At 41.2% G+C, this 25,240-nt stretch overlaps 1 protein-coding gene across 1 annotated transcript in view; it reads left to right on the forward strand.

Annotated features, from left to right (window-relative positions):
- PCNX2 (pecanex 2) overlaps positions 1-25,240 on the forward strand; it is a 159,630-nt gene that overhangs the window by 50,416 nt on the left and 83,974 nt on the right. Inside the window, exons 14-17 of the mRNA XM_037391395.1 lie at positions 4,921-5,031; positions 6,598-6,689; positions 17,472-17,581; positions 19,760-19,856. Coding sequence (XP_037247292.1) covers positions 4,921-5,031; positions 6,598-6,689; positions 17,472-17,581; positions 19,760-19,856 — 410 coding nt within the window. The remainder of the gene's footprint in view (positions 1-4,920; positions 5,032-6,597; positions 6,690-17,471; positions 17,582-19,759; positions 19,857-25,240) is intronic.

The raw sequence follows: 25,240 nt of genomic DNA on the forward strand, positions 1-25,240 counted from the left end.
GTTATGGAGGCACAACTCTAAGTCAAACTGATAGAAACATTTGGAATGACTTAAGACGGGCGTGGGGGAGGCGGGGGTCAGCTGGCAACCTTCCCTCACGTAAAAAGAGTTCTTAATGAAATGAGGCTCATAGAAAAGTCTCTATAGAAAACCAACAGTCACTGATGTTATTAGCAAAAGACATCATCTGTGAAATGCAGTTAATCTTAGTAAGGGCTTGTCCATGTGGAGCAGTTACTGTAGAATAAGCCAAGTTTTAAATTTAATGCCTGGAAGCTAATCCATGCCGAGTCCTCAGATGGACGTTCTTCCGTTTGTGAAGAACACTCTTTTTCTTGGTTTAGTTTAATCTTGCTGTCCACGTGATGAGTTAATCTGGAGTGGCCACTCCGCAGTAGCTCTTCAACCTGTTTCCTTCTGGAATCATGTTCTGAGGTGGCTGAGGACATCCAGATATTGCCCCAAAACGGCAGTGATGGTCCTTTGGCACTAATTTGGAGTGACCATAGCTGGGAATACCCCGTTCTGTCAGGAAATGTCTTCCAGTTACACACTTGCAGTCCGTGACTGTGATGCCGCTCTGGCTGTGTCACAGATACAAGTGCTGAGCTGGACTCAGGTCAAGTAGTGCAACACAGTTAGATATGAAGCAGGAAAGTTGAAGTTTACTGTAAAAGTTGTGAAAACTTCCCAAGAACTGTGTTGTAGTGTACCAAAGGTGACCTGTTGGTTTGTGAGTTCAGAACCAGGAAAGCCTGCTGTAGTAGAGGAGGAAACTTTGTGATACAATGTGTGACCTTCAAAGTCTTTGTTCACCTGTGACCATTATACTTGCTTTTTGCTCTACTGGAGTCAGGCTATTACTGCCCGAAAGGCACACTATTTTTAGGAAAGCCTTCTGGTCCTTTATATGGGTTCATTGACTCCCCATCCTTCTCATCAGAAACAGGGGAATAATGAAGACCTGCATCTCACTTATTTTCATTAGCTTCTTTCATTACTTTCCTTTGGTCTCATTAAAGTTTCTTCTTACATCTTATTTTCTCTGCCTGTCAAAGGTGAACAGTAAAAATGCTGATAAATAATTCAACAAGAATCTTAAATGACGCTTGGGGTAGAGATAAATGAAAAACTATAGCAACCAGTATAAGAAAACAAAGTGTTGTTACGAATGTGCTAATTTTGGCTGGCCTCAAAAGAGATGGTAGAGCAGGTTCTTGGAACAGCCTGGAGGGGGTGGGGGAGAGAGAAGATACAGGCTCATCCCCCAGCTGGCATCTGTTGTAACGAGACAGGGAGAAGAAACCATTTCCCTTTGCTTGTCCCCTGGTCTTATTTTGCCGAGGTGTATTTGTTCAAGCGATGCTTGATGCTGCGCTTTGGCTGTTCCTTGCTTTGCCCCTATGACAGTCCCGCCTTCTGGCTGCCGTAAATCCTTGCAAGTGTTCACAGTGCAGCTACTTCTGTGAGCCATGGCAATCCGGCATCCTCCAGCATCTTGCTGCACTTTGAGTATAGATCCCCTTAGGCACTGAAGGTGTAGTGCCTGTTGTATTGTTCTGGGCAATAAAATCAGGAGGGAATTTGGTCCCACTGCATACCCATAAAGTGTTTTGCAGTTTTGCTAGGTATTTTTCCTGTCTATTGGTTTGTCATCGTACGATGACTTTTGGATTTCTGAATACTACAATTTGTGATTTGTATAAAAATAAAAATTGTGAGTAAATTAGTTGTAGTATTCAGAATTGATATGTTGGGAAATCAAGGGATTTTTGGTGTATGTTACAAATACCAAGGAGAGGAAAAGTCTTCTATTTCAGGTGTTTGCTATGGAAAGAAGCTGAAGTGATGGAAATCATAGAAGGCCCTTACCAAGGAACTAATGTGATGCTGCATAGTGTACTATGATAAAAGTCTTGAAACGAGGTTATAAAAGAAAATCAATGGAAGTGTGTAGATGTATAACCTAATTACTTAAGAAATGTGTTTTTTAACAGGACCATTTCTTTGCAAGCAATCTGTTTAGGATCTGATTCTATTTTATTTTAAATTGATGGTGATTCTGCTATTGATTTATATTAGTTGGGGGATCGTGGCCTTAATTCATTCTAACTATGGTTTTCATCTTGAATTCCTTACTTCAATTGACCTTTTTTGCTAGATTCACATACGTGGTGTTAAGCAAGGGCACAGACAGAGCCAACCTCAGTCAGTATGTGCTATAGCTCTGGTTAGTGACAAAAGTCGTTACACACTTAATGTATGATAGTTTTTGTGATGACACCATTTAAGCATTAGGCAGGTGAGTGAAATTATTTGGCGGATGTCTCAGAAGAGTAAGTATCGAGTGGTGGTAAAATTTTGAGATAGCAAGTCCTCTGCCTGCTTTCAGCAGCGACTGAGCTTCCGCCAGGGGAAGAGAGCCTCTCTGAATGTTATCCTTTGCTACGTTCAGGAGGGGAAGAACAAAAATACTGTTTCTCACTGAAATAAAACTTCTTTTGTTTTTAACTTGTGGAAAAGGTATCTATTATTACACAACAAATGGACTGGTATGCAGGGATACCTTTTTTTTTTTTTTTTTTTTTAAAAATAGTAATTCTGTAGACTTCTAAAAGGTTTGCAGTGACATTGCCACTGAGTTACTATTCTGCATTTCTCAAAAGACCCAAAGTTTCCGAAGTCAAAATTTGTGTTTCCTTTCTACACTTATCTGGTAGCTACTCATTTAGAGGAAACCTTTGATCTGCAGCGTTAAAGCCAGCAGCTCACATAAACATATCATAGTGGTCCAGCTCTTAAAATTGTTGTTCTGTATGAAAAATTGTGATGCGTGTACAAATTGTCTCTGGAATTCATAATGTAATTCCAGCTGATTAATCAATTACTTTTATTGTCTGCTTCCCACAAGGGACACTACCGCTCCTAAACTCAATCCTTTTGTAAGTGACAACTGTTTATTTTCATCTCTGGCATGCTCCTTTGTGGAGGATGAGATAAACAAAGCTACCTTAGCTAAAGAAGTTGTTAGGATTATTCAAGTTATTAATGGAGAGAGGGTGAGGTGAGGACATTGCTTTAGTCAACCAACTTTTCTCTCCTTGTTTACATTCACCCCTATGTATTTTGGTGTCCTGACAGGACATATCTGGTCTTGTCCTTCCCTCCCCTGCTCTTACTCAGCTTTTTCAGAGGTTGCTACAACAAAGGCAGTCATTTGGACTGTAAGTCAGTAGGCTAAGATGAATTCTAGCAGATCTGTGGGTCCTTTGCAGGAGGAACAAGATCTCCTGTGAGTTTCAGCAGTGAGTTTTTGGGATAGTTGATCCCACGGTGAGTCCACATGGCCCGCTGGGCAGTTTGCTGCCATGCCATTGTCTGTCTTCAGGAGTGGTCCTTGCTTGGCTTGGTATGGTTTGGTGGAATATCTAAAAGAAGAGCAGGGTAGTAAAGGAAGAGGAGCTTAATAAAGGCATTTGCATGTAAAAGATAGAGAAGACAGTGTTTCCTCATGTTCTTACGCGTGTATAATTTGTGCCAGCGGCAGGAAGTCGTGATGAAGGCTGCATTGTGAATGCCAGTATACTTAAGTGAGCTCTGTCTGTGTTTAACACTTCGATATGTTATTTTTCCCCCGTTTGGCTTCCGCAACAAGATGTACAGCATTAGATAGCAGTAGCGTGTAATACGATGAAGTTAAAGCTGTCAGATCAAACTTGGTGTATTGCTTTATTTTAGCACAAGATGCATTAGTAAGAGGAGTTGGGAGTAAAATGTGAAAATAGCATTCAACATTATTGTTGCCTTCTTACGATTTGATGGGGTGGGAAGGGGAATAAGTTGTACTAGTGTTTTGTTTAATTTACTTTTTATGAAAATGAATAGGAGGAAACAGCAGTCTTCCTAGAATGTAAACTAACAAATACATACTTGTTTATGAGGAAGAGTGGCTGACACATCCCTCTCCTTCACCATGAGAACATTCTGGTACTAGTACAACAAAGCAGTAAGAATATGATTAAACATGTGCATGTATCCTTGAAAATGGGCAGTATTGGAGAGTTGGGTCAAGTGTGTGTTTAGATGCTTTGCTAGACAGCTGTGCTTAGCATTTTCTAGGGTGGAGCTAAGAGTAAATGGATGGGAAGGAGGAATGGCTGGAGGCAAACAGAACATAGGACTAGCAGCACCATTACCTGAATTATGATTCTTGCTTTTCCCTGACTGTAAAGCAGCCATTTAAATTAGCGTTTCTATTTAGAAAGATTTCTAAATGTAAAGATCTCAGACTGGGTTTTACCCCCGAGTTTCTTTACTGTTTTTAATGTTCTTTCACTACTGCAAAGTCAAGGCCCCTCCTGCTGGAAGCTGGGGAAGTATTCTGGGGAAGTTTCACTATAGGTTTGTCCCATTTTTGCGTGCTGCTTTAAGTGTCTGCTGTTGATTGCTGGTAGAAGCAGGATGCTGTGATAGCCAAGATACTTAGGATCCTAGCCATTGAAGTATTTTTTGTTTGTTTATATTGAATTGTTATACCTGTGCTTGAACCATCTCAGATTCAAGGAGGAAGTTCCAAAGTTAAACTTTCTGTACTTTAAATAGAACAAATATAAATTTGGAAGTATTTGAGAAGCAGTAAGGAGGCTACGTAATGCTATTTTTTTCTGCCACTGCTTTTATCCAAAATAAAGCTTAAAGTTAACCTCTGAGCTTTCGTTTCTTACACACAAAATAACGTAATTTATTTTGAATACATGAGAAGGGGAGTGTAATTGCTGATGCTAAGTTTAAGGTATGCTCGCTTGAGTAATTTCAGAATTTATTGCAGTGACTTTCTTATGCTGGTGTGATGCATGTTTCTCTGTTCTCCATACATTGTGATGTATGACTGTGTTCTAACATTTATTTTTTTTTCTTTAGTGTTTTTATATTGCTTTCCTGCAATTTCTCTTCTTGGTCTTTTCCCTCAAATCAACACCTTCTGTATATATCTTTTGGAGCAAATAGACATGTTGCTTTTTGGCGGTTCTGGTAAGTAGCCAGTTGCAGCCTGAGCTATCCCTTTCTGGGTTTATAACCTTGGATTAGAGTATATTATTGCATGTTTTAAAGCACAGTGCATGTTAAAGCTGAAACAGCTAATGGTATTCATATAACAGTGGGGTGAATACTAATAAGACCCCCTTGAGTAGATTTCTTTTTTTCTTTTGAAAAGTTCCAAACAAGTTGTGCTATAGGCTGCAGGATGTTGTTGACATCAAAGCGTTTTTTTCTTGGCATGTCTGATGTGAATCTTTACTGTATTTATAAAAAAGAAAAACTTAAAATAATTCAGTTAAAACTCCATTTAAAAAATAAAAATAGAAAAAGTTTGCATTGTTCTATAGTAGAGCATGTTCACAAGATATTGAATGTGGGATATTTTTGGTGTTGTTTCAGTCAGAGGTAAAGCAAGGCCCACGAGAGATGATGCATCTTTGTTGTTGGTAGTGGTGGGTTTTGTTTTTCATTATAGCTTAAGTAACAGAGAAGACTGGGATGCATCTACACTGTCATCTTAGTTCCAATCAGAAACAAACCTCCTCCTTGCTCCCACTTACTACATGTTGTTTTGCATCATGGAATGATGTCAGAATAAGCAAACTGGATTCCATTTGGATGAAGCTTAGAAGAAAGGTGCACTGTAAGGGTGCACCTCTTGCACTCCAAACACTAATGAGCGTACAGTCTGTGGGACCAGACTAGAGATAGTCTGCAGTAAGGCATCTCAAACATGTATATCATGGTTGTGACATCCTCAGCACTTCTAATTCCACAGACTCACGCTTAGTGCATCATTCTGTTTGCTACTGTAGACGTAGCCTTGGCAAGTGGTTAAAACTAGTAGAGATTATAGGTGTGTTCTTTGCTTTTTGTCTCGTAAATACCATAGCAGACCTGGAGGAAATAACGTGTCCTATCAATAATAACGATTCCAGTGTATGTTGAGCCCTAATAAGAGTATGGTTTTGCAGCTCCTATGTCTCCTTTGTTGAGACTGCTGAACTCATTCTTGCTGACAGCTTTTCCTACCCTGCTTCTGGAAGGTCTCAAAGGAGGTTATAGCAAGAGATCAGCTGGCATCCTTCTGTCTCCCTTTGATTTCATTCATGTATCTTAATATGGTGCAAATCATGGTTGACCAAGCAAGTTAGGATGCTTTTGGATGATACCAGAGCCTGTGTCTTAGGAGCAAAGGGAAGGAGGAAAACTCCACATGGAGTTTGACTAGAAGATTGCCAGTTTTGTAGATCACTTCATCCCTCCTTCGTAGCAATGTGAAGAGTCAAACTGATGTTTTGGCAAAGCAGTGTTCAGTAGAAAAAGTAATAGTGTGGGACCTGAGGTCAGTGGAGAACACATGGAGTACAGTGGTATTGGGCTTTCAGCCGTAGCTGTAAACAGTTTTGTGAGCTTATCTGGGGCTTCAACCAGCTTTGCAATCCCTGATTTCACCTCTGTACCTCTCCTCGTGCAAGAGCTGTTTAATTTTTTTTCTTTTGGTTGCATGTTCTCATTTAGGAAGAAATCAACTGACATTTAGTGTCTCTATTTCAGCTGCTGCTGGGTTGGTATCTGCACTATACAGCATTTCCCGAAGCTTTGTTGTTCTGATTGTCCTGTATGCTTTCTGCTTCAGTGCAGTGAAGGTAAGCCAGAAAAACAACGCTGCAAAAATTCAAAATTTCAAGCTCAAAATTCATATAATCTAGGGGAGACCAGCATTGTTTGGTGCTATGTTGTCATTGTTGTTTATCAAGATAAGCTTTACAAGCCATACTTCAAGTTCTGTCTGTTAGCTACACTGAAATAAATTGAAACTGTGGTAGAAATTCCAGAGTAAACCTATGTCTAATATCGGTGACAGTTTGCCTCTTACATGTGTCAGTCTGAAATGATCTGTTGGATTTCCCCTTCAAAGACTAAGAGCAGCCTTGGCTTAAAAACGTGCAGCTCCTATTGATCTGTATAAGCCAGGCTGAATTTGGTCGAAATTCCTAATAAGGTCCATATTTCTGAAGGAAAAAAAAATAATAAAGGATTTTGTTGTTGCTTCCTAACAGTGTGCCTAAGAACTTAAATGGGCAGACCGGTGGACCATCTAATCCAGTAATGTGTCTGCATCCACAGGGAAATGCAATTTAAGAATTTAATGCAAATCAGGTGACTGCCGCTCTTTTCCCTAATATTCCACTGGTGTCCACAGTTGTTGGATTAGGGATGTTGGAGACAATGTCCCTGCTTATTTCGTTTGGTATCGTGGACTTGTCTATGAATTTGTGAGTCCCTGAATGTGCTGGTCCGGTCTTTCTCCACATCTTTGTGCAACTAATGCCAGATGTTCGCTGTGCTCTGTGCAAAGCAGTGCTGTCCTTCATTGGTTTTAGACACCTCTGCTGATTTCACCAAGTCGTTCCTATGCCTAGTATTGCAGGATTTGTGGAAGAACTGTTGTGCATTCACTGTATCTCCTGCCTTTGCAGTTTTGTAGGCATCAGGCATAAGCCCCCCCAGCCATCTTCTCTTTAAACTGAAGAGTCCCAGCCTGTCTAGTGTCTCCTTGTAAAACAGCTGCTCTTCTCAGGAGTAGCTACGTTAGTCATCCTACTCTGTGCCTTCTCTTACTCTTTCAGATGACCTTCAGACATGGAGAGTAAATTGTGTATGGTGCTCAGGATGTGGGTGTGCCACGGCTCCATAAGCTGGGAAAATGACTTGCTGACTTATTCTCAGTACCCTTCCCAGTGATGCACACTTTAGGGTTTTTTTTGGCAGATGCTGCATTTTGAGCCATATTCAATCTAAAGCTTTATTAAATTTCTTAATCTTTTTTTTTTTTCAATTTTTTTTTCAGTTAATGTATGTATTCTCTGCATTTTTTTGTTCTGTTTAAAAAACAGCAATGAAATGTTGGCTGCCTTCAAATCTGCTGCAAAATTCCTAGTGACCACAGCAAGAGCTGAATTTCATCTTAGACTTGTGATAAAACTGATCCTGTAAGGGACAGTCTTTTGACAGTGTTTCATTACGGGCTGGATGCTGTCAGTGCCCATGCAGGGGTGCACCAGGACGTGCAGTGATTTACAAGCTGCTTTTGACACCTTGTGGGCATACGTGAGAGGATGCTTTGTGGTGCTGCGCACGCATAGCACCCACACAGATCCCAGTATGAGATTTTACAACAGCCAAGGATGGATCATGTGAACACCCAGTCTGGTGATTTACACGGATAAGAGGGGTGATCAGACATTTCTTCAGGGGAATTCTTTAAGGAACATAAGCATTTCTGTAATGGCTTTTAACAATTTTCCACTTAAAATTTTGAATAGGAGCCTTAAATCAAAAAAGGTCGATTATAATGCCTTAACGGTCTCCCAGGTGATCAGAGCTGGCTGTGCATGTGTTCTTAACCACTCCCAACAGTAAAGTAGAATGTGTTAAGCCGCCATTTCGTCTTGCCCCTGGAAGGCTTTGAGCCCATACACAATGAATTATGGCAACTCAGCCGCTGTGCGGTGCTACATTAAGACACTTTAAACACCTTTGAACATGTTGCCAGGCTCACCCAGTGTATCAGTTATAGTGGTTTGACTTGACCCAGCTATGTGATGCTAAAAAAAAGCTTAACTGCTTCTTATGCAGTTTCCTCAAGTAGCTAGTGTTCCTGCTACCATTTTCCGGCTGTATTAATGATTTGGGAACTGGCATCTGGAGTAGAGAAGGTGGTTCTCTGTAAGGATGAGCAGAGTGAGAAAAGCTGTAATGGGGGCACAGACAATGAGAAAAATGGAGGGAGCTGTATGGAAGGAAGGAATTGCGTTCAATGGGCAAATATCTGCGGAAATTATCTTTTTTTTCCCCCCCTAAGGTTAGTAGAGGGTGATTCTCTAGTTGAGGGTAGGGAAGTTGTGTGATGGATACTTTAGAAAATAGTTTTGTAAACAGTATTAAAGAAAAGCCTCTTACAATATTCTACAGATTCTTGTCTCAGCATAATACTTCAAATTACACCTTGCAGGTGGCTTTGTAGATAAGCAATCTCCTTGTGGATTAGACTTCAAACTGCTTAGAAATATGCTTTTAACACTACCCTGAAGTTGTAGAGTGCTGTGAAAGATTTACAAGATATCTGTTCTAAATTACCAATATTAAGTGCAGACTTTCTGTTCACACAGAAATTACAGTTAATTTGAATTTTTATGGCACTGTTCTTGTGAAGGCACTTCTGAGGAGGTTAATTTAAAGCATGTAAAGATGATTCCACTTGCTTCAGCTCATAATCTCAGTCTACTGGGGTGCTTAAAATTTCATACATTGTTTTTCTTCCAGAAGTAATGAAGTAAGCACTTGTGTTAACCCTCCTTGTTCTTCAGTCAAGTCCAGAGATTTTTTTCCTTTTGGGCTGTTGTCTTTAACATTGCAAAAGAATGATTCTTTGATTGGTGGAGAAGGAGTAGGAATTGGCTTAAGTGTAAGAGAAGAATCTGATCCTTAATAGGGACCAGTGTGAAAGCCAGTCTAATACCCCTGTAAGAAACTAGGACTTTTTGATATGTAGTGAGCAATAACTTCTGATCCTAATCAAGGGAAAGTTTCGATTTTTGGTGCACTAGAAATCACAGTTTAACTTAAAACTGAACAGATGCTGTGGTCTATGTCATTGAGGTGTTTGCACAATGGTGTTAAGTACATGGTTTTCCTTAAGATAGAAGTGGCATCTCTTCCACACTTGTACTTCACTGCTATTCTTTATTCTTTTTAATTTTATTTTACTCTTTTCGCTTTTAGTCAGTTTGCCAAACTAACGGAGCAAAATTTTCAGCATTTATGGAGATGAAAAAATCGTCACAATCAAAAAGGTTCAAGGCAGGGAAACGTGATAAACTCTAGTGCAGGATTTCTGGGTTGCAAGGCTTATTTCTTGGCTGAAATGTAGCATCCTCGAACGTGAACTCTGTTTATTGGCAGAACATCTTATAGCTCAGCAGGTGTAACTAGCAGAGTTCTATTTCCTGAAATAAATAGCAGAGGAGAATGGATCTCTTAAGTGGTTGTGTGCTTTTTGCTGGTGAACAATTGCTCACATCAAATGCCCAGGCTGAAGGCCTATTCCAGCGGTATCAGGCTTGAGCCTCTCCTTCCTTAAGTGGTTCTTGTGTTCTAATTACCGTCTTGCCAGATGAAATACTCTAGCCTGGTTTCTCTATGTATGGTAATTATTCCAAAAGGAAAGATATTATCCATGAAGAAGTTCATTAGAATAATAATTAATGTACCACATAGTTTTCTTTTTTTAAAAAAATAAATGGTGTTCATTTTATAATGTGTTCTTAAGTGAGTTTTTCTTATTCATATTTAGAACAGAAACAATTGTATGTACAATAGTTTGATTTAGCTGCAGTCAGATTTGGAGATTATTTTAGAATAGCAAATTCACAGCAATTAATTCTTTGCTCTAGAGCTCCCAATTTTTTTTTTTTTTAAAAAAAAGTAAGAATTGAGCAATTGTTTCTGGCATGTTTCAAAACAGTGTAAGTACTCAAGGTAACTTTCAGCATGCAAATACAAACTCTGGGCATTGAGACAGACAGATATGCCTGTGCTTTAATCCTGTGCCTTGCCCAGACTGATTTTGCTGTTGGATTACGTTGTACAAAACCAACTGAGAGTCTCTGTGAAAAAACAGCAGCGGTACAGATGTAGCATTACTTTAACTTAATGATTGTCATTGATTTTTATTCAGATAAGTTGCCTGAAGAAAATTATGATACAGTATTTTGGATTGAGAGTTCGTCCTGTGATCTGCAGACAAAATTTGGCGTGCCCAACAAGTTCACGTGGCCCTGCCACTCTTTTTCTGAATGACCCTGCAGCATCTTTGCCATCACATGACCAGAAATGCTTCTCTCTCGTGGCTAAAATGCATGTATCGCCTAAAAAAGGATGGCAGATCTCTGCTCTTGTGCGAACAGTGAGTGCGCAGGTTGGATCATGTGGCAGAGCTGCTTACCTGTCCCATCACCGGACTTGCTCAGAAGCGTGGGATGTGTCCTGGGGAGGGGCTGCTCACCTGGCAGAGACGGGCTCTCAGGTGACCAAACATGCGCTTTCCACACAGCTAACTCTGTTTCAAGGCCAGGCACAAACTCATTGTGTGATGAGGAGACCTGTGTTCAAGGTGTGTGACTCGGATGCTTGGAGGAAGACGAGGGGCGTGTTGTTCGGAGGTGACTGAGAAGCAAAGGGGTCCCACCCGCTGTGGCCCAGTGGCTCCCGTCCTCAGAGCGCTTCTCTGCAGCTTTGCCCTTGCTTGATGTTTGTGTGGAGGAGCTGTGGACCTGCGGTTTGTCGGGACCTTCTCTGGTGGTGCTGGTGCTGGACTGATCAGTTTTCTTTTTGTTTAAAGCTGTCCAATCGAAAAATTAAAAAGAAAACTCCAAATTGCTCACAGTAGGGAAGTACAGAGTATTATTGCATCTAAAATTATAACAGATAATTTCTCCAGAAAACCCCCAAACATAAAATAGCTGGAATTCCAGGTCTCCTTCTGTGTGTTTGAGGCCTTGAGGACTGATGGACAGGACACTGTTTGTCCCTGTTGTCAGTCAAAGGAGCGTATTGTGCGCGGAGCAGGTGTTCGGGTCGTTGTCTGACACAGCTGGTGAACACAAGTCATTCCCTGTGGTGACAATGTGGAGTCACCTGGATAAATTTTTGTTTTACACTCATGTTATCCCAGTGTTGCAAAGGTAATTTAGCTACAGCTTTCAGGTGCTGTAAAGCATCTCTTCATACATCTTATCCCATGACACATCCCTGTCATGAGTGATATGACGCCAGCTGCTTATCCAGCCTTACGTACAATACTGTGAACCTGATTTCAGACAAGACAGAAGATAAATGTCTTAGCTTCTAAAGTGCAAAGACCTGAGTTTCTCCTGCTTGCTTTGAGATTTTCTTTATCTCCCAGGCCTCTGTTTAATGATATCACCATTCCTTATTTCACTTCTTTCCAGGTCCTCTGTGAACATTAATTTAGTTCTGTTTAATAAAAAGTCTAAACCCTAAACATGGTTTTATCACCTCTTTTGCTCATTCCTTGGATTGTTACATCTCATAGCAGTGATTTTTCAGCTTGCTACTTTTTGGAAGCTATTGGGTAACTGAGTTTAGTTTAAAATTATCTGCGTTCACTTCAGCCTGGCTTTGTTTCTGATCTCAGCTTCAGTCCTGTACTCTTGAACAGAAATTGGCAGCTCTAATAGCTACCTTAGCTTTGATATATGAAAGGGTTATCTCTTTTTGCTGGAGGAGGTGTTTTTATTTTCAGATACTACATTCATCAGATTGGAGACACAGGAACTTCTGTGCCATCTTTTTCACTTGACTGGAATTGCCTGATGTGCTGATTTTTGTCTCCAGCTCCATCTGTTTTGTGGTCTGTGCCCAAATATTTAACAGATACTTAAAAAAAGTCATGTATGCCCTCCTACTTTTTCCACAAATACTCGGTCTGGAATTTAGCCATCTTGATATCAGTCTTTAGCATTCCAACACATCAGTGTTTTGCTGTGGGGCAGAAGAGCACATCCCTGAAGGTTTCTGGACTCAGTCAGTCCTTCTCTTCTGCCTTCTGTTCCAGTCAGCTGGTTTGGATTTGAAACTTAACCAGAACCAGTTAGTTATTTGTCATCCAGCTTTTTTGTTGTTGGTGGGGGGATTTGTTGTGGTTTGTTTTGTTTTGTTTTGTTTTTTTTAAACTGCTTAAGGAAATTGTGGTTTATGTTAATCAGCTGGAAAAAATCTCAGATTTTGGACTTGGATCAGAAAAATTAAACTGATATGAATGTGTTCATATGCAGCAGAGCTACCTCCTCCAGCTCTGTACGTTTTTTTTAAAACTAAAGTTGTGTAGTTTCCATTACCTTATACCTGAAGAAAGTATTTTCTGGTAACTTACTTATTGCTTCAATGGGCAGTTACTAAAAATCCTGTGTGTATTTTAAACCATTCTCAGCTCACATTGATGTAGTTTGCTTTGTTGTTTAATGAGTTTTAAACTCATTAGTCAGAATAACAATGCTTCTTGATTCCTGTTTTCAAGGACACAGGCTTCATCTGTGTACTAATAAGTTTGAAATATTTGTCTTAGGGTTTTATAATGGGAAGGAATTGCAAGCATACATCTCCCTCAGTCTGCTAGGACTGCTCAAATAAATTTCTAAACAGCACTGAATAGGCCCATGTGTATAGACAGAATTCCCGGATGTGTAAGTGACCAAAAATAGAGATACAGGGTTATTAGACAGGTTTGTTTCTACTGCATAAAATGCTTCCAGCCCTGTTGGAGGTCTTGAAGACAAGGCTCATTAATTTTATGTACTTTCCAATTTAGAGACCCCTGAGGTTCAAGCAAGGGCTGTTAGGAGCATTAATTTTGGAGAGAATTGTCAGATATGGTGCGTTTCAGTGAGCGATGTTTGCAGCCATAGTCAGACTCACACTTTAGACATAACTTCAGTAGTTAGGCTCTTCATTTTCTGTGTATCATGAGAACTTGTTGTCCAGATATAACAGAAAAAGTAAATTATGCCTGCAGAATCTGATACGGTCCAGGGTTACTCTTATAGAAATATGTCACTGTACAGGAATGTAGAAATCTGCGCTTCTTGTTTAGGATAAACTTCAGCATAATGTGAACCATGAGTATCCATGCCCCTGCCTGAAGTTGTTGCTCACCATACTCTCCAGACAAGGAATCCTAGTTACAGACCAGGACTTTATTGTGTAAGGTGCTGTGCACACACACGTGCTCGCCCCTGCATCAGTCCCAGCCTTAGGGATTTTAAATTTCAGCACTGAAAAATGTGGTCACAGCTGGAATAGCAGCTGGGAGTGCAGAGAAACAGACAAAACTTTGCTCAGAATGGGCAGTGATATCTGTATTCTGGTAGCTTATAATTTGTCAAGTTTTTGGAGCTCTCCTGGGAAAGTAACTTCTTTCCCCCCCCCCCCCCCCGCCCCGTGAATGATGGGAAGGTAAGGCTGGTGGCCTTCTCTCCCTGGAATTTGTGTCTAACCACTGTAATGTAAGGCTCTGGAATACTTCACATTTCCTGGTTGCTAGTGTTCACTGAAAACAAGTATCCATGGCAATATAGCTAAGCTTATTAGATAACTTTGTCGAGAACAAGTTATTGTCACCATTTTCTCATGCCTTTGAGGGCACAGGGAGTATTCCCTTTTGCAATCTCAATCAGAAAGTATTTTATAAGTTCAGAAATAGGATGATAGTTTTTCTTTCAATTTACTATCACGCATTTAGAATGGCTGGCTGTCAACGGCTGTCCTGCGTATTGTTTGATAGGAGCAATAGCACAGAACCATGCTAAAGGTGGGTTGTAGAGCTAAGGAGAAAGACCAAAGACTGGTTGATTTGCAGGGGGGTGACCTAGATGACTTTTAAGGGTCCTTTCCAACCCCAACCATTCTATGAATAATGATGAAATCATGAGAGAGTGGAAAATCACGGGTGTGTGCATAGTGAAGAACAACTGGAGTTTGTCTCCATATTTAAAAAGCCAGCCACCATGGTAACGCCTTCACCTTCGATGATGCTAATGCTGCAGCAATCTGCAAAGTCTTTGTTGAGTTGCAAGGAGTATTCTGGGGGGTGGGGGCGGGGGGGAAAGGAAGGGAAAAAAAAAGAAAAGAAAAAAGAAAAGGAAAAAAAAAAGTAACAAGAATTTCTACTTACCACAAATGGTTCTCTGTTCAGAGCACTGTTTGTCTCTGGAGTAGGACATATGATTTATTCGAGCCTATCTTTGAAAGCTAAGTGTGCTACACGCGTATTTTTTTTAAGGGAAGAAAGAAGTGAAAAACATAAATAATGTAAGACAGAAAACTAATATCACCACTTTTAAAAAATACATTTGCCTCCCTACCTCCACCAGTGGTAAAAGGCTTGTAAGTTCAAAGTCACCTTTATCTTCCTTTTTAGTGGATTGTTTTGGGATTAGGCGATTCTGTGGTTGGAATGGAACACGCACACCCCCCACCACTGGGTCTGTTGTAACTCATCACTTTCATCCTTAACCCTGTAAGTCCATTTCACTTGTTTTAAAAATGGCTACGTGAGTGTCTGCATCAAAGTCAAAACTGTATATGAAAGCACTACATGTCACCTCAATCAAATGAGGTAAAGTAGGAAGTCAAACTCCCTGTCTAGCATGACAGATAATACCAGCTTCCAAGACTAAAACCTGTCATTCCTGTTTTCCCACTGAGAAGAATCATTGCCCAATTATCAGCTATATTGTTTTTTTCATCTTTTTAATTTAAAGCTCTACCAGGAATCATTAGTAGGGGAGGAAAATGACAAAATGGAGCAGGTTATATCACGCTGATGTCGGAGAAATGACACCTTTGTTCATTCTCCTGTTTTGTACACCATTGTGCAGCATTATTCTGGATAATCCTGCTTTCTAGGCACATAGCAAATATCGATGCCTGTCCTGCCGGCCTTGCTGGCTCCTTGACAGCTGAGCTTTGAGGGGAAAGGGACACTTTGGAACTGGAGCACGGGCAAGCCAGACGCAGAAGCTGTGTACGGTAGATAGAAAAGATGGAAGTAAAGAGTTCCTGAGACATTAATATGGGGAACTGGCCATGTGTAGTTTTACAGTAGAAAGAGGGCAGAATGGTTTCTCAAATTGGCTCCTGACACATTTCAATACCAGGGATATTGCCGGGCTCTTTGCAGGATTTTGCTTTTGAAAGAAGTTGCAGGGCAAAGGGACAGTCCTGCACTAGGAGATGCCGCGTGGATCTGTACGCAGTTGTATTTCCTTGGGAATGCCACGGATATTTGGGTAGGCTGTGATTCAGCCATATTCAGAACATTTTGGCTTCGGTTAGTTTCCTTGAGTGTTTTGAAGAATATGCATTTCTGACCTGAAACTAAGCGTGGGAAAAGCTAACGCAAAAATTATTTGGCCCCAAAATTGGGAACAATGAAATGAAGTGTGGAATTGGATGGCAGAGTTTAACTTGTCAAACAAATGGTGCTAGATTCTTCCAGTAATACTGTGTAAATCTCTCTTTTGTTTGTAATGACTGTTTTGAGGAGGATTGTTTGATAGAACTAGGCGCTTCCGTCTTTCATCTTTGCAGTGTTCAGTATGATGAGGGGAAGGTGATTCTTGGTATTAAAATTTCACTTCTGTGATACTGCTCTTAGGATAATGAGATTTTCAGGGTTAAGTTCCAAAGAAACCTCATGTTGCAGTGGGTTGGATGTTTGTCCCTTAAAAGAAAATCAGTTTGTCTTACTCAGGTATTCATTGCGCCTGAAAGAAATTGAGTGTTTCTTAATGTGAGTCAGCTTTGCTAAGAAAACACACTTAGCACTGGGCAAAATAAGACTAATAAACCTACTTTATTCTGTGAAAATATTGGCCCTGTACAAATTGTGAAGGTTTTCAAGCAAAAGATGTGGTGCAGAAGATGCCTTGTTTGTGCTAGCTTAAAGATCCTACAAGCACTGTTTCTCAAAAACCTACCCAAAAAGTTCTCTGATGGCAGAATCTGGTGACCTCATGTTCAGTTCATCAGGTAGAAGTTGTGTGGAGGCACAACAAGTCTAGTAAAGTGAAATGGCTATGGATCTGATCCACCAAGTTTCTGTATCATTCACAGCCAAAATCTCTGTCCTTTTACAGCCAGGACTTGCGAGTATGTCTTAGGATCCCTAATTTGTAGCTGAGGACTCCACAGATGAAGCTTGTCTTGATAAGCGTTCCTTAAGCTTCATGTTCTTTTTCTTATTATTTCTAGCCAATTTTAGGTATTTAAGTCACCCACAGACAGTTTTTCATCTTGGTTACACCTGGAGTGTGCTGACGAGTGTGAATTGCCATCCAGGAGGGCCTGGATGCAACGTACAAAGGAGCAGAAAGATTCGAGAGTGAGGGGCCAGAACGGTAGCGTGGTGCCTTATGTAGGTGACATTGGCATTTGTTGCATGCAGTCTGGCCACAGATCAAGTAACTAAGTATCAGTTTAGAGTTTAGACAAATACAGTGCAGTTCATTTCACTCGCATCTCATTTTAATGAGAATTTGCCTCTAGTGTTTCATTAAAGAGGAAAGAAAACCTGCCTTTCATCTGGTTTCCTGGCTAATTGCTGATTATAGAGGAATTACATAATGTGATCACAAAACATGCCTCTAATTGCAGTCTTTTTTCACAATAGTAGACTTTGATATGAAAAAAGGATTTTCAATCCTTGGTAGATGGTGTACAGATTTAGATGCTCTGCATTTAACACTGCATGTATGGCTTAGCCTACTTAATTGATTATTTTTTTTTTTTATTTAAGTTCTGCATTCCTAACTTACAAATATTTTGCTTTCTGCCCTTCTGTTCAGGAACCCTGGGATGCACAACACATTCCAGCACTGTTTTCTGCTTTCTGTGGTCTGCTAGTTGCACTTTCTTATCACCTCAGCAGACAAAGCAGTGACCCATCTGTACTGATGTAAGTTGCCTGTAAATGTTATTTACTGATTACTCCATACAGCACTCAACCAGAGTGATGCCTGGGTTTCAGAACCACGGGGACTGTCTTCTGAAAGTACTGTGATGAGGTGGAAATTCCTTGCCACATTTGCCTGGTTGGTGTCAGTCCTGGAAATAAATGAAGTGCTGCGGTCAGATTGCTGGTAGGGCTGGTGCTCTTTGAACAACACTATCCAAATTCTCCGAAGCAGATTTCACCCTCTGGGAAATTGTGTGCTTGCCGTGTTGGAGAATAGTGATTTATTTGAGGGGTTGCTCAGGGTACTGGAGTTGCAGAATGTGCGCTGTGGCAAGGAGAAAGGACATTTGATGTACTGGGGAGATGTCTCAATTCCAGCTCTTGCTGAGGGTCCCTGTCAGCAGGATATGCCTCTCTGTTTGAGATTAATTCCTTCCTTTTCTTCTCTGACACAGTCTGCTAGAAGTAGCTGAGGAAAGGTAGTGTATATCAAGAGCTGGCATTGCAAACAAGGGAGATCCAGGGAGAAGACCCAACGTTGTGATCTGCATGTTGCAGTGACATGAGAGAGTCCGTAGATCCATAGCTCAGGGGTGGCAAATGTGAGTTTTCCCATGTGGGAGCCGTGCTATATGGCCGTTACGGGAGCTGTGGTGGTCCACAAGCAGTTGGGTATCTAAGTATGTGGCTTTGGGATTAAGCGAGTCAGTGGGTTTTGCGCGGCTGGTGTCACCGTGCCATCTGGGATCCTGCTTCACAGACACCTCAGTCTTACCCTAGACCAGTGCAGAGGGGCTGTGGGGAGACCCACAGGCTCTCTCCTTTGATTCATGAGGTGCGCTGTGTGTGCCTTGAGGTGAGGCTCTTTACTGTGTGAAGGTTGTAGTAAGCATATGGTAAGTCAGGGTGACTGGATGCACAGTTCTAATGCAGGAGGGAGAAGGGGAAAGTGAAGGGCTTTTTAGGCCATTCAAGATTGTAGTTGAGGAGGGAAACTTGGGAAAAGGAAAAGAATTCTGAGGAGAAAGGAAAGGATTAGCAGAAAATTGGCATCCTGGTAAATCTTATGAAGAGCTGAGAAATTCCTTCTTTACCATTCAGAAGATTCAGGAAATCTGATATTTATACATCACTAGGTTCTGATGTGGCAAAGCAACAAGACCTGCTTATATCTATTGCCATTAACTTTACCCAAAGCCTACTGTGTCTAGCACTGATGTCAATTAGACCTGGATCGAGCTTTGTGTAGGTGGTGTGTAGTTCATCGACCATTACAGTATGGAAGGAAGTGAAGCTGCTTGCTGTATTAGGGAGATTTGTTTAGCCTTGGAGTAAAATATACACAGGTAAATTGCAAATCAGCATGGAAGTGTGAGCTCTTCCAATTTTGAAGTAATTTAAATGTATTCTTTTCTCCCACTCCCCAGGAAGGACACACCAGTTCATTAATTTCTTTAATAAAACAGAAACTTGGCTTTCCTTAAAATTTTTAAGGCAGTACTCTTACACCATTAAATCCATTTTAACTTTTAAAGCTAGCTACTGATTTCTTTATGTTCTTAATCAAAGCTTCAGCAGCTGAAATGGTTGTGAAATATCTTAATGTTAAAACAGCATCAAATGTTTATTGTGCAATCATGATAAAAATGGATAATCCTTCACAAAAAAGTTTTAAGATCATTTTTAAACAGCTCTGAACTTAATTAAAGGAAGTTAAGGAGCTTGGAAGCAGTATTTAAGGGATGGCTTGTGCCATAAACTTCAAGATGGAGGAAGAGGTAGCACATAAATCTTGAGCTAAGGATTAATATACAATTTATACAGAAATAACTTCTTTGGCCTTTTTAACATGGGTCTAAAGAGCTCCCATATTGGTTTCAGCTTAGCTAAAACATTAATAAAAGGCATGAATGCAACAGTTCCCTCTCTGCTTATGCCTATAAATGCCTGAGTCATATTGATTGGACTGCTGGGACTCCTTAATGTTTTGATGAGGAAGTTCTGCCCTGATCACAGGTGGAGCTGGTTTGTGTCAATCTTCAGCTATACAGAGATAAGATAGCTGCTGCATATGCGAGGAAGGAAATCTGGGTCAGTTCCTCCTCCTCAGCCCCCCAGGAATATTTGTATCTGTTAGACATGTTCAAAATTATCCTAACTAGGATTTTTTTTTTACAGGTCCCTTATTCAGTGCAAATATGTCCCTCACTATCTACGTCAACGATTTGAAGATTCATCAGCAGATCCACTCCCAGAAAAGATGAGAGAATCAGTGGTAAGACCTTTTCTTCCATTACTTTCTGTTTAAAGCTCTCTCCCATCCATTTTCCCCACTGAGAGACCTTTTAAATATTCTCATTTAGTAATGCAAATCTTTAAATTACTAAAAGCACAGAAAATGGGAGGGTATATACCCTGTTCCTTTAAATCCACAGATGGAAACCGAGAGAAGTTCTTCTACATCTTCTTTCCAGTGAAGCTAGAAGGGAGAAAGGGGATATTGCAATTTTCCTTTCTGAAGAGTTCCTTTGAAGGGCTTGGCAACATAGATTCCTTAATATAGCTGATGGGGAATGGACCCTTAGAGCTTGGGGAATGGGGCATCTCATCCTGGTACTCGGAGCTAATGCAGGTTCTGTGCATAGAGTTACAAGCTGGCCACCTGGTGTGTGCAAGGTAGGCTGGACTGTTCAACAAGCATTCAAAAAGGTGAGCGGTCCCGCCAAATTCCCTGTCTACATTGGAGGGGGACAAGATTTGCTCCACAGAATTAAGTGTTTTTAAAACAGCCCCTGTTAATCCTTTTTCTAGATCTAGGGGTTGACCTAGTTTTCAGGAATGCCTTTTTCTGTGCTAGGAGTTACTCTTGACCTGTATGTCCTCCACCCCAGCCAAACCAGGTAAAGCACAGACCAGACTTGTCCCCTGGAGATGGAATAAGGATGTGAAGCTTGACTAGTATGCGGGAGGGAGGAACATGCCTGGTGTCAAGCATTGCCATCTCATTGTCTCTTCTTTGCTTGGCAGGCTGTTTATTTCCTGCTGTCTGCCACATAGCTCTAGGTTTGTGTCAGCTTATTTCCCGTAACTTCAGCTTAAACATCCAAAGCGACCCATCTTCCTTTTCAGGTCTTTTTATATTGAATAACCTCACTATTACCCGGTGGAAGTTGATTTTATAAAGAGTTCATGTGGTAAGATTGTCAAGCTTCCAGAAGTATGAAGGGGTGTTTGACATTTCTTAGAGCCATGAACTGTCCTGCTTCCTGGCTCTCAGACAGCCCTTCCTGACCGTGTCCCTAACGCCTGCATCTGAGCGTTTGCAATGTATTTGCAATTATTCCTAAACTCTTGAATGCTTGCAGAAGCAGGGAGCGTTTGGAGAGTGCCTGGAAGACAGACTGCCTTTTTTTGACCCTTAGACATGACCTGAAAGCCTGTGGTGCCTAGTGGCGCAGGTGGCTCGTGGGGTAGCTGGCCTGGTCTCCAGATGTCCCTTCAAAGGGATGGATCTCTCCTGTACATCTTGAATCATTTGTTGGGCATTTTATAAGGTGTTACACAGCCTACATTCAGCACATGAGTTGATCTCACACTGCCAGTGTTTCCTACTTTTCTTTGCTATTGCTATTTATAGATATATTCTACCATGTATAATGTTATTTTAAATTGCTTACTGTAGTAAGGCCCACGTAAGTTTAGGCGATATGTCCATTGCTTGTTGCTTGTATACAGTTTCTTGCAAACTAAACTGTTTGCAACAGCGTCATACTGCGATATGAACATTCAGCATTCAGCTAGTAACAGAGTCAAAAAAGCCCAAGTATTTCTGTGAAAGTTTTGCTATACTCTGTGGTATTTCTGATGTGCAGGTTATTGCTGCAGTTCATTGTCAGTCCATTCTTATATGTGGGCTGTACGGCAGGTTGGATGGAAAGCTTCTCGTTCCCACTTATTTGTAACCTACTTGCGTCTTTTGCTGATAGTGCCCTTCCTGGAGCAGGGGAGTCTGATCTCATCTGCTCTGCAGATGGAGTGCTGCCGAGGGACTGGCACGGTTGCTGTGGCTGCCCACTTAACTGGTTCCGTTTCACAGTGCAGAGGGAAGCTTTGAGCAAGGCTTCAGTATATTGAAAACACAACCCCAAAAACCAAATAAATTTGCATCTAAGATCTTGGATGTATTTTCAAAATGAGGTCATACAGCAGATGACTGACATAAAAATACGTCAAGAATGTGGACAGGGTTCTGATGTCTTAGTATACTAACACAGTCACTCAGTGGTTCAACTGCACTTGGGCCCTTGAGCCGCTGGGGCAGAAGATGCAGAAGCACAGGGAGGACTCTGGTGGGACTGGCCAGACACAGGACTTCACCATGCCTCACTTCACACCATTCCCTTCACCATGCCTCATTCCTGTCTTGTTTTGCCAGTGTTTTTTGCATTTAACTAAGTGGGGTTCCTGGCACCTTTTGCTTTCCAGAGTATACCTGGTTTGGGAGACTGGTACTTTTCTGCTCTGTACATTTGATGCTCCATGCTGCTGCTGCTGCTGCTTTTAGACAGAGGCTGTTTTCCTCCAGTGTTGCTGGAGCTTGCTAGTTCTTCGCCTTCTTGTTCTTTGGCTCTCTGTCCAGGCTACCCTCAATCTGTATAAAAACTGTAAGCAAATTGTTTGCTTACGATATCAATTAGCAGCGCTAATTCTTGCACACTGGGAGATGTCCTGAAGAAAGAGAGGGCAATTTCTGATTAGTGCAGGCTCTTTGTCTAACCCCTGTGTTATCTGGTACCTCTGTCTCAGTTAAACACCAGTTTGCCAGCAGACTCCCACTGCTATCTCAGCGCAGTGCTAATAGAGCAAGTGGGGAAGAACTACCTGGGGAGGTAGGAGAAAATGCACGTGCCCCAGGTTTGAGGAGCACAATCAAGCCTCATCTCTGCTGACGTATTTCAGCAACAGCAGTCATGTTTAGGGTGTAGGACTCTGCTGACTCTTAAAAGCAAATTTTAAATAGCTTCCAGAACTTCTGCAAGAGGATCTTCAAACAGTTCAGAAGCTGGGTGAAATGACAAGTCAGTATTTGAAGGAGGTTCCATGGTGGTAGGTCATTTTTTCCTCTTGGAGTGCTCCTTTGTGAGGAGAGTATTCCTAACCCCTTGTCAGCAGCAAGAAGGGGCAGGATGCAACACAACAGCCTTGCCCTGGTCTATATACAGACATATGGTCTACATAACATGCCATTTAAATAGGACCTGTTTTAATCAGAAATCCTGAGGCATACAGAACCAAGTCACCTCCTCAAGGAGCTGAAAGCAAACAAGGTTAATACTGAAAATTAATGTGTTGTATTCTGTAGTGGCTTTGCATTGATGTTAGGAATAATAAATACAGCCTTTCTAATGTTTAGTTACATGACCTTTACTGTTTTCCTTTGCTTGAATAGCTGTGTAAGAATTGCCAGCTTTGGAAGCCTGAATTATAAAGCAGCTGTGATGGATAATTGACCATTCAACTTTGAGAATGGGGCTTCCTACCATTATAATTAATTTCTGTAGGCATCCACATGGCTGATTACTAGATTAACCAGTGGCCTGAGGGTGCTAATGTGTTACATTCAAACTCAGCTTCCTTCTTGGCCTTTAATACAAACATTTAGATAGCTAGTAAAAGGATTCGTACAATGCTGCAAAAGCATAATTGAAAATAACGGTTGGACTTGATGATCTTAAAGGTCTTTTCCAACCTAAACGATTCTATGATAATTAAGAAAAAAAAAAAAGTGTCGCTATAGTATATTCTGCTTGTAAAATCTCTGAGGCTTCAAAGGTAGTGATGTTGTCCTATAAGTGGGTTTGTTACCTGGTGTGCAGCTCCAGTTCACACATCTAGTTGAGTTGTTCCTTATTTCTTTATTCTAGTTTTTGAGCAATGCTGTTTTGGGGTTTCTTTTTTTCCTTGAGTGTAAAATGGAGGAAAAAGAGCACCTGCTTTCAGTCCAAGCTGTAACAGTGATTATCTCTCACTGCAGAGATTTTTCCATGTTGAAGCAATGGCAATGAAGGACTCGGGAATTACATTGTAGGGCTATTCAGCATTCAGTTAAGTGCCTGGCCTTGGGAACAGAGTCCAAAATCCTGCTTTTAGACAGCTGGGTCTAAGTGCAGGATGGGGAACAGAGTTGTGTCTAAGGTAGACACATGCTTTGCAGGAGCTAGCTGCCTTCGGCAGGAAGGGTGGCAGCCACAGATGCACCCACAGCAGCCTGCAGGTGGATGCCCCAGATTTTTTCCTGGAAGGTGGCTCTGAATCCCCCTCAACCAGAGATAACAGCCCAGGGTCAGTCATTTCCTGGGGGGGGCGTGTGACCACTATGGCATGACATGAAACAAAAGCAACTACTTCTCAGGTTTGGGAAGGAATAAACCTGAATTTTGTGCAAAGTTTGAAAGTGTCTGCCACATCAAGAAGAAGCTCCTGTGGGGACCATTGTGCAAGTCAGCAGCTGAGCGGTGCATTTACATTTTGAAGCAGTTCTTTGCAAGGGTAAAAGGGCAGGCCTGGGTGTATATGATACTTTAAATACTTTAGATGTTGCCAGAGTTGCAATGCAGTTGTCAAATTTGGGTTTAAATACCTGAATAATAACCGCTGCTTTAAAAGCGTAGGCCTTTTCCTGTATGGGATTGTTAATGTGTCAAAAACAGTGAAAGCACCCTAAAAAGGATGCTTGCAAACTCAAAAATGGGAAAGGTGGGAAATACTAGTCCTGTGCAATATAATCTGTGCAATACATTCTCTTCTGAACGTAATCTTTAGCAAAGATTCTCTTTGGCGACCTGGCACAGAATGGAAAGTTAGGACGCTGCCCTGCCCCAAAATGTCCATTATTATGACCTCTGCTGACTTTACAGCTAACTACTTTGATGTAGTTCTTAAAGTGGCAGCTTCTTCAGTCAACCAATTGTGAGAGAAATGAGTTATTTTAATAGTAATCCTTTCTGGTTGTACAGAAGAGCTTGAAAATATGATTGGAGTGTGTTTGTTGTTCCTATAAGCTTGTTTTAGATTATTGAGTAGTTAGATTCAGCTGTGCAGAAAATGATACTTGATCGAGACTTTTCATAATATGTACTCACAAAAGGGCTGAAATAGTGCCATATAAATCTGGCACTGCTTAACTGTCTCAGATGCTGAATTTTAAAAGCTAAATAACTGCTGCTTTACATAGATTTCGTATGCAACATCTTTTAAAAAAATACTTACATTACATGCATTGGCAGTAATTCCCTTACCCATCTTTATCAGGGTTTTGACCGGGTTTTTTGCGTACTGCTCTGCATACTAAACCAACTTGAGTTAGAGATGGGTACACAACTTGCTAGTGAGAGGAGGTCTGAACCGCACGGAGAGGACCTGTGAGGAGAGGCAGGGACCAGGGGAAGAGAAGACCTTTCCTGTGAGAGGTCCCTCGTGTTGTGTTTCTCCTGTTGCATATGATGGCCAAGAAGCAAGGAGCAAGACCAGCAGGGCTGTGTTTTGAAAAGATGGTCAGGAAGGCTTAGGAAGACCTGACTCTGCTCCTACACCTTCCTACTTACAGTCCCTGCGGAGTACAGGGCTGCCTGGAGAGGGCATGGCTCTCGGAGGGGAGGG

The sequence above is a fragment of the Falco rusticolus genome, chromosome 6 (assembly GCF_015220075.1).
Source record: "Falco rusticolus isolate bFalRus1 chromosome 6, bFalRus1.pri, whole genome shotgun sequence".
NCBI lineage: Eukaryota > Metazoa > Chordata > Aves > Falconiformes > Falconidae > Falco > Falco rusticolus.